This window comes from Etheostoma spectabile, chromosome 4, assembly GCF_008692095.1.
Source record: "Etheostoma spectabile isolate EspeVRDwgs_2016 chromosome 4, UIUC_Espe_1.0, whole genome shotgun sequence".
NCBI lineage: Eukaryota > Metazoa > Chordata > Actinopteri > Perciformes > Percidae > Etheostoma > Etheostoma spectabile.
In genome coordinates this window covers 9617479-9627132 of record NC_045736.1, presented here as the reverse complement: position 1 = coordinate 9627132, position 9654 = coordinate 9617479, and the positions used below count along the sequence as shown (strand labels likewise).

The 9654-nt window shown below is 40.1% G+C and overlaps 2 protein-coding genes across 4 annotated transcripts in view; one reads left to right on the top strand and one right to left on the bottom strand.

The window, feature by feature from the left end:
- On the top strand, window positions 1–5698 carry tgm5l (transglutaminase 5, like). Of its 2 annotated transcripts, none has more exons than XM_032513325.1 (14): window positions 1–75; window positions 236–418; window positions 539–772; window positions 1014–1132; window positions 2100–2228; window positions 2587–2764; window positions 2984–3119; window positions 3262–3365; window positions 3461–3700; window positions 3818–3880; window positions 3974–4183; window positions 4290–4447; window positions 4769–4902; window positions 5392–5698. In XM_032513325.1, exons 1-14 carry the CDS (start codon window positions 48–50, stop codon window positions 5543–5545), a joined length of 2070 nt encoding a protein of 689 aa, XP_032369216.1. In that variant the 5' UTR covers window positions 1–47; the 3' UTR covers window positions 5546–5698. The 2 variants fall into 2 exon arrangements, with proteins under 2 accessions (XP_032369216.1, XP_032369217.1); XM_032513326.1 differs by having other exon boundaries at window positions 8–54; window positions 5392–5697.
- A 564-nt stretch (window positions 5699–6262) lies between these two features.
- eya2 (EYA transcriptional coactivator and phosphatase 2) overlaps window positions 6263–9654 on the bottom strand; it is a 29805-nt gene continuing 26413 nt past the window's right edge. For both annotated transcript variants that reach the window (XM_032513337.1, XM_032513336.1), the window contains exons 12-16: window positions 9382–9542; window positions 8474–8588; window positions 8022–8143; window positions 7811–7911; window positions 6263–7452 (exon numbers count right to left, since the gene is read on the bottom strand). In XM_032513337.1, coding sequence (XP_032369228.1) covers window positions 7372–7452; window positions 7811–7911; window positions 8022–8143; window positions 8474–8588; window positions 9382–9542 — 580 coding nt within the window. In that variant the 3' untranslated portion in view covers window positions 6263–7371. The remainder of the gene's footprint in view (window positions 7453–7810; window positions 7912–8021; window positions 8144–8473; window positions 8589–9381; window positions 9543–9654) is intronic.

Sequence of the window (9654 nt, the reverse complement as noted above, 5' to 3'; positions counted from 1 at the left end):
TAGCGGTAGAGGGTGACAGCGTTGCATTGAAAAAGAGACACTTGCAAATGGAAGGTGAGATCTGTCTTCAGAAAGGTAAGCTCTTTTTTTTTATTTTGCTCTGCTGTTTTGTCATTTAACTGTTGTAGCCTGCTTTTTTGTGTTGATTTTGTTTCTATTCTTTGTGTCAACTTACTGTTTCTTTTTGCATTTTCTGTTGCAATTCCTTTATTTTTATTATTTTCTTCATTTGCAGACATGAAAATACAAAATGTCAACCTGGAAAAATCTGAAAACCAGGAGAGACACAAGACACAGGGCTTCAGCAGCTGCAAAGCCCTGGTGGTGCGAAGAGGAGCCCCCTTTAGAGTCAGTCTGCCACTGAAGGGCCAAGCCTTTAACCCCAAGACTGACTCTCTGACGATCAAAGTTACGCTAGGTAGTCTGGATTTATACGTAGATTAGATTTTTTTTTGGGGATGAATGACTGTTGTATGCAAACAGTGAAGCACAATTTAAAATCCCTTTGCCTAACTTTCTTACTTTCTCCTCTCCTCAGGCCGCCTCTATATGTCAATGCCTGTCACATTCTCCAAGAATGTTCCTTCCTCCCAATGGAAAGCCTACATGGACCCAAAGGGCCTGAACCTCCAGAACCCCTCCATATTCATCTCCTCTCCTGCCTCCGCCTCCGTGGGCTGCTACGGATTTCAGCTGTGTGTAGTCACTCAGGGCAGCCAAAAGACCTGTGCGTTTGGCAAATTCATCCTGCTCTGCAATCCCTGGTGTCATGGTGAGAAGCTTTTATGAAGTCCATTCAAAGCTTTGCAGACTCTGAAGGATTTGATATTTTATAATATCTTTGCAAACCAAAACAGAAATGTACTCATAGATGGCTGTAGTGGGGGAGTGCTGTGTGACAAATGCTGTGGGAAGAATGAAAATGATCTGAAGTCTCAAAGTATTTACAGTATGGTGTGTACAGCAATGTAACCGTGTGAGGATGTGCTAAATGTCAGCTTTATGTCTTACAGAGGATGCTGTGTATATTCCCTTTGAGGACCAGAGAGAAGAGTACATCCAGAACGACTCTGGGCTGCTGTTTGTAGGGACAGCTATGAACATTGTGTCAAGACCATGGTCTTTTGATCAGGTATGAAAGCAATATCTGTGGATCCGAATTTTGGCAAATATACCATAAGGAAAAAAAAATCATCAGATTGTTTACAGTTGAGGTGCTGACACTCTTAGGTTGTGTTTGAAATTTCATACTAACATACTGCGAACAACATACTCAATGAGTAGTACTCATAGACTGTACAGTCTATGGTAGTACTGCATACAATACTGCACACTAAATTATTGTTTAGTCTGGCATAACCAGCAGGCTGTCCACACTCAGGTAAACTTAGGCAATACGTATTCAGTCACAATACAGTCTGCATACAGTGCTGCTTGGGTGTGTAGAAAATTCTGAAATGTTTTAGTGTTAAATATTTTTAATACAGTACATATGGCCTATATGATTCCACGTACCTTAACTCTACCTTAATGTCACTTACCATCATTTGTAATCGTTTTATCCATTGATAAATTGATTATTTGCAACATCAGCCACGCAGTACGCCATTGCACAGTCTGAAGAGACACTATGCATTTTGGGGCAGTTGAGGACATGTCCAGTAAGCTCATGTTACATACTCAGAAATTCTTGGTATTGTAGTATACATCCAGGGATTTCTTGAGTACACAAAATCCACAAACTATGCAGTTAGAGCACACTACATACCACATTTTACGTGATACTTAGTATGAATAGTATGTTAGTATGCACTTTTGAACAGAGACTGTTGTTTTCTATTAAGAAATAACTAGATGTAGTATTTATTGTGGTGCTGCTGTATTGGATTACATTTTAAGTCAAGTCACTTTGATTTATAAAGCCCAATACCACAAATCACAAAATTTGGGCATTTCATTGTAAAGTATTGCTGTGCATGTGCCCACTTGCAGTTTATACTTGTAATCCTTGAGTTGGATTAAAGATTAAGCATGTATTTATTAGAATATGAAAAGTGTCGCAAAATCTTCTTTTAATTCTCTCATTCCTTTCTCTTCAGTTTGAGCCCGGTGTTCTGGAGGCGTGCCTGGATCTGCTTCAAGTCAGCCCTCAGCACCAAAAGGACGGAAGGATAGACTACCTGAACCGAGGCAACCCCGTCTACATCAGCCGGGTCGTGTCTGCCATGGTGAGTGCTAACAGATCCAGATTATAAACACACCTTTCAGATATGAATACATCACTAGCTAGCAGTGTTCTGTTTCCCCAGTTTGTTTTTTCTTTTCTATGACAACACGAGCGTCACTTCTGCTTATTAAAAACATGTCGAGGCTTGAACTGAGACACTGTGTTCTGCAGATAAACACTCGCTTTCTGTCACATGCAAGCACCATGTAATTATGACAGCAAAACAGGTGATCAAAGTAGTTAAACCGTCACTGTGAATCTGAATCAGGGGATATGAGATGCCCCAGCTTGCTTTATGATGTTTTGGGAACTGAAGTGCAAAGATGGGAAATTACATTCCTCTTCTCTTCTGTGTTCAGATCAACAGCGAAGACGACTGTGGTGTGCTGAAAGGGAAGTGGAAGGGTGACTTCAAACAAGGAGTTAATCCCTCCTTGTGGACTGGGAGTGGGGACATCTTGACACAGTGGGCTTCGTCTGGTTTCAGCCCGGTCCAGTTTGGACAGTGCTGGGTGTTTGCAGCTGTCATGTGTACAGGTGATTATATCATGATCATTCAACCACACACAAAAACAACAAGAAGTCAAGCAAATTTTGCTCTTTACTACATTACGACTTACTGTCATCAATAAGCATTACTCATGCTTGATGTCTTATCAGTCTTGTTCAAATACCGGATTATTTGTTCCATCACGCAATGTTCAGATATGATCATCGATGTGTCAACGTTTTTTTTAAATTTTTTATTTACGTCAGTCATGAGAGTTCTTGGCATTCCCTGCCGTGTCGTCACAAACTTCAACTCTGCTCATGACACCAACGGCAACCTGGTGATTGAGGAGTACTACAGTGAAACAGGGCAGAAGCTGAACCGCAGCAAAGACAGCATATGGTCAGTGTTAATTTCACTTTTAAATATGATAAACAGTTTAAATACATTTTAAGACATCAATGACATTGAATTAGTTTTGTGAAGCGAAGAAAAAGCCTGTTAATACTTTGTGATAATTTATTGGGGCTCCCTCTTTATACAGGAACTTCCATGTGTGGGTGGAGTGCTGGATGACTAGACAGGATCTGGGATCTGGAATGGATGGCTGGCAGGTTCTGGACCCGACCCCCCAGCAAAGGAGTGGAGGTGTGTAAGAAATTTTCCCTTTCTTCGCCATATTTGAACTTGTTGTCTTCAGTAAACATTGCTATAATCTTCTTTTCTTCCTTCTTGTATCCCAGGAGTGTTCTGCTGTGGCCCAGCCCCGGTCAAAGCAATCAAAGATCGACGCATTGACCAGTTTTATGACATCCCCTTTGTCTACGCCGAGGTGAACGCCGACGTCCACTCACTCGTAGTGAGCGAGGGTCGCGTGGTCAGCTACAGCAAAGACACTGAGAGAGTGGGATCCCTCATCTGCACCAAAGCTATTGGTTTCCCAAGACACCAAAACATCACAGGAGACTACAAATGCATCACAAGTATGAGCCAAAAACAGAAATCCATTCATTTGGTTATTTAGCTAATTTAGAGAAGTGGCAAAATATGAAATCTTGGGCAAAAACACTCACATTTTTCTTTCGATCTTTACAATATAGGCCCGACTTCAACACTGTCATTGAGAAGTTCCACAAGGTCAGAGGACTCAACATTAAGAAGAGGTAATTGTGAATTTAGATTCAATCAATCAGACCATTCATCTGTTTAAACACACGTCATCTCATGCACTGGCTTTCTTCATGTCTTTTTCACAGGCACACCCAAAGGGGTGTTAGTCTTCCTGACCCTGGATAATGCTCCTGTTGCCGGGGAACCTGTTCGCTTCACAGTGAAAGTCATCAACAAGCAGAAGGTTGCCAAGAAGATGAGGTTGCATCTCAACGCCCAGGCTAAAGAATACAACAACAGCCCCTCAGACACCTTCTGGGAAACCAGCGGTGTACTACAACTGGCCCCCATGGAAGGTGAATCCACTTTTCACTCATCCACAGACTCAAATACATTTTCACTTCTGAAAGACTGTTGTGGTTTACATTTCTGTGTCTTGACTTTCTACCTCTTGCTTTCCAGCCAAGGTTATTCACCAGCAGATCCTCCCAGACCAGTATGAGGGTGTGGTGGGAGATGACCTAATAAACCTCGCAGTGGTCCTGGAGGACGTGGCCAGTCACGAGTGGTTCTTGGCCTCAGAGGAGTTCAATATCGCCAGCTCACAGCTCACCATACAGGTACTTGAGAAAATTGTTCAACATGCATAACTTTATTTAGAATTTCAACAAAAAAACAACAACCAAATATGTAATGCTAAAGAAAAGGGATAATGTATAACATTATTTGCAAGGCATCTAGAATATTAACTTATCTGATCTGATATGATACTGCAGCAGCAATGAAAAAAAAATCTTTGGGTTGATAATTTCATTTATTAAGGCATCATATAGCTTCCATACAAAACATACAGAATTACCATTGACCCACTTTATATATACTTTTGAGGGTTAATTTCTGGGAATTATCAGGGTTCACCATCCCATTTTTTTCTTTTTCAGATTGCAGATAAAAACCTGATTGTGAACAAAGAGCAGTCAGCCACAGTGACCTTCACCAACCCATTTTCTCAGCCGGTCAGTGGAGTACTGACCGTAGCTGGGGCAGGGCTGACTCCGGGCAAGGTTCACTTCAGGTGAGAATAAGTCATTGTCTTCATTTGTTTATGTACAGTACATCTTGAATGTCCCCTTACCGGTTTATGCATATCATGAATGGCTGCAAAGTCAATGAGCTGAGTAATACTTAAATATAGGAGTGTCACTGTGTGGTACATGACAGTCTGTCTTTGTTGAAGAGTAGGCTTGTTAGAGTCGTATTGTTCTGATCAGGTTTGTGTTCAGGTAGGTGTGGCTAGAATATTGTTACACTGCTGTGTGCAGATCATGATTTACAGTACAGGCACTGGAGGGTTTATTAAAGGCTGCTTGATTTCAAGGAGTCTCTGATTAGCTGTGGACAAAATAGAATCTTACAATGTATGCTTAGACAGTTTAGACATTCCCACAGTAATAATTGTAGCTTAGCTGTCAAAAGTAACAAAATTGTAGCCAGACATTCCCAATAGTAGTTAAACTTATACATTTCCTGAACTCTTTTGTATCTTCTCCGTTTCTTTCTGCAGGATGCTCCCGCTGCGTCCAGGAGGACGAATCGAACAGCTCATTACCTTCATCCCCAGCAATGTGGGAACCAAGATGCTGCAGGCCAGCCTGTCACTCACAAACATCAACTGCACTGTCAGAGGCTTCAAGATGGTCTCCGTCCTCAGAGCTTAGATCCGGGTTTTGTGTTTTTTTCCCTTAGGTGTCAACTTTGGGTAGGATACTTACATGTCAAATGTCAGCGTTTGTCAATGTCTTTTTTTATTTGTTTTGTTAAGTCACCAAATTGAGGCCAGAAGATGGCAACCATGTGGCAGCATTAGTCGCAGAAAAAAACATGTATATTATATATATATGTACATGCATGATATGTATAAACTGTATATATATATATATATATATATATATATATATATATACAGTATATATATATGTATATGTATGTATACATATATGTTTATGTATATATATGTGTTTATATGTGTTTTTATATTGCTTTGTATGATATAAATGTGAATGTAAATAATATTTTTTTAAATTAGTATTTATTTAGCTATTTATGTGTTCAAGCTATGAACATGAACACTTTTCTATAAAAAAATTAACATGGATTATGATGATTTTTGTTTGAACAATCAAATAAAAACTGTTTATATTTACTGTAGGTCCCATTTCTTCTGTCAAATAGCCAGCATGTAGTATGTCATTTATGTTACTGCAATCTCTTGTCTGCCCTGTAGAGGGAGACCTTTCCTCAGAAAAGGCCACTGGGCTTCAGTCTGAATGAAATGCTTCTCAAACCTCTCTATAATTACACGTTCTGTACACATAGATCATTCAATATCCTCTGGGTTGAGTAACTCTGTGGAACAAAATGAAACTCAACTCACCTTTCCCAACAATGCAATTAATTTATTTTCATTCATCTATTTTAACCGTCTGTCAAAACCAATCGACAATAAAGCATTATATACAAATCACAGCTAAGCTGACAGGCGGCGTAAACGGCACATGCACAACCATACCAGTTCATCTATATTACAGACAGGTTATTAGGAAATTAAACAAGGACAGAGAAGAAGGAGCGTTAAAACATGACAACATATACATCCCATAATCAAATGTGAGGATTCAAGCACCAGCTACATATTACAGCATCTTCAAGACAACATCTTATCGAAACATTTTTACAAAAGCATATCTTTAGTCTTTGAAGGGGATATTTTTATGCCGAGCTCCCAAACTGTTTTTACCTCATTGTGTTTTAAAATGTAACCAATAATAAATAGCTCACATTTAAATGGTAAAATACAATCAAACTATTTTCAATAGCCTCTACCTATGAGGAGAATATCTGACATTTATCTAGGCGGCATGAATAAATCAGTTTTAAAATAATAATGAAGGCAAAATGTTTCCCACCTAACATCATAAGTTGAAGTCTTATTTCTAATGTTATCTGTAAAATTGTATTGGTCAGTGGAAAATGGGTTTAGCCTCACAACAAATAAAAAAAAACACACACAGCCGAACAAACAATCTCATCTTTTCATCCATGCAGACATACTTACTGTGTTTAATAAACAGGATGTTTGCATTTAGTGACACCTTTCATAAAGTTGAGATGAACTGAATTAAAGAAAGGATAGCGTAAAAAAGTATTTGCAGTATTAACCATAGTTCCCTGGGGTTAGTTATGAAGCTTTGGTCCCTTATGTGTCTTTGGTCTTTTATTTTGGTCCAGCACTGTTGGCCTCATGTTTATGTGTCATAGATACACGACCACTTTCGCTTCAAAATCCTCCCAGTTCCTTTGGCTTTAAAGTGAAATTGTCCACTTGGGTGCTCATTAGGGATCAAAGGCCTTTCGCCAAACCTTGAAATAGCAATACTGACTCTGAATCAGTCTCTCGGGGCAGCTTCACCTACAAGCTGTACTCAAGAGTTCAGGAGCTTTTCATAATCTGGGTGGAAGAGCAGAGCGTGACCGCTGCCGCCCTCTAGAGGTAGTCCAGCTCCAGTGCATGGCTCAGAGCCTCCAGATCGGCCCGACAGGACACCCTCCAGAACGGCATGTTCTTCTGAAAAAAACAAAATTAAAATCAAAATTATATGCTGGTTTAATGTGAGGCAGGCATACTCTGGCTCCTGCAGATGCAGTGACGATGTAAGTTATGGACTGTGGCTCGGAGGGGGATTATAGTATGGGACAAAGTACATGTGAATAACATGTTGGCCTATAATGTAAAAATACTTAATGCAAAAAAACTATTAGCAGAACTCCCAAATTGGGGAAGAAGTCTTACTTTGTCAATGCAAAGATTAGACAAAAAACAACAACACAAAGCTGCAGAAATCGAGTGTGTCCTAACTGATTAGTTGAGGCCCATTTTTCAGCAGACACAGTAAATAAAAAATGATTTTAGTCATGAATGATACCTTCTTGGCCACAGACTCTTCTTCGGCTCCATCTCCTATCACCACGTACACTGCTCTCCGACCAAACCTCTGAGAGACACGCTCAAAGCAGCTCTCTTTGCCTTTGAAAAGAGGGAAAATCAGAGTTTAAAATAATAAGATAGTAGCTTTGAAGAAAGACCAGGATTTTTAATTTTCAAGTGTTCTCATATCCTCCCTAAATTGTCCTCACCTGTCTTGGTGGCACTGTATATGTTTTCTATGGGGAAAGCTGAGCCCAGACCGTACAGTAACACCTTGGAGAGGGCTGGGATGAGCTGGGTGGTGGTTACCAACACGTTCACACAGTTAGGTCTGGAACAGGACAAGATAGACACATTTACACTACACACTTTAAATGACACGCCGGAACTGACATTCATTCAGAAAAATCAGAACTCAACACTATACAGCTACCAGCCAATGTTAAATGGACATGAGGCCCCTGCCTTAGGACCCTCCCTCCCCCTCCCCATCATACACATATCTTATTATTATTTTAATAATATTATTGATGTTTTTAATGGATACATTGAAGAAACTGATAGGATAAGATTGAACGGAAATTGTATTTTATATGATTTCATGTGAAGAATCAGTGGATGGACTGATTGACCTAATTAAGCCATGGCAGCAGGAACTGACCTGGAGTTGATGAGAGCCAGGGATTTGAGTGCTTGAGTCAGCCATAGGTCAGTCAGGACCTCCATCTCTCTCCTCAGCTGTAACCACTCCTCTCGCTTGGGGCTGCCCAGCAAACCTGCCCATCGGGGAGAAGAACAAGCTTGATGGTCAGTCTTTGAAACAAAATAGGGAGGACTCGTACAGCTGCAATGCATAAAGAAATCTAATTAACTGAGACCTTATTTTGACAGCAGGACTGTTTGCAGTCTTTGGTTGGACGATTCTCACACATCCTCTGGCCAAAACCTCAGACTTTGTATGATTTCCAGCAGAGGCAAAGCAGCCTGTTGTAATCAGCAGTTCACAAGGGTCCATATAGAACAACTTCTGACTCATTAAGCTATCCGTGTCCTTCCTTTCAGCTTTTTTACCACATCATGATCCAATTAATTGAACAGGTAATAATGAATCCTATTTTTTTATTATTATTATTTATTCATTTATTTATTTTTTATTTATAACTGTTCCTCTTGGAAAGAGCAGGTGTTTAGCAGTATACGGTGTGCTTGCTTTCATCAATAGTAGAGCTTTGGTTGATGCACAAACTTCAAAAATACAAAATGTAGTTTTCAGGAAGCTTGTATAACTTGATACCAGCAACCAAAAAGGGAAAACCCAGACAAACTTACTGTGGTCAGAAGCTGAGCTGTGTTCAAATTTAGCTCTAACGGTGAGTAATGAATACGTATTTGTCTATGGTGATATTAATCAGGACGTTATGTTATTGTTACTTAATATCTGTCATTATTTGTTCTATTGGTGTTGGTAGAAAACCACACATTACCATATTAAACCTAAAAGAAAATCCCTAATCTAAATATCTAGGTTGCCTACAGAACAGTATTAAATAAAATGGCATGAAAGCTTACCGCCAACATTATTCTTGTATGTGTTGTAGATCTCCTTGACTCTGCGGTATCGAAAAGCCAGTTTCCTCATCCAGTCCACCCCTCCGTGAACCCCGGACCCCAGGCACAGAGAGCCTGCCCCCGCTGGGCTCTGGAAGCCGTCCGACCCGAAGTTGTAAGTGCTGCAGGATCACAACACAGGAAACAGTCAGGATATAGATCATAAAGACACAAACTGCACTTTTCCAGAGCATCTTATAATAGCACGATCATCAGTGTTTCGGGGGGGATGCT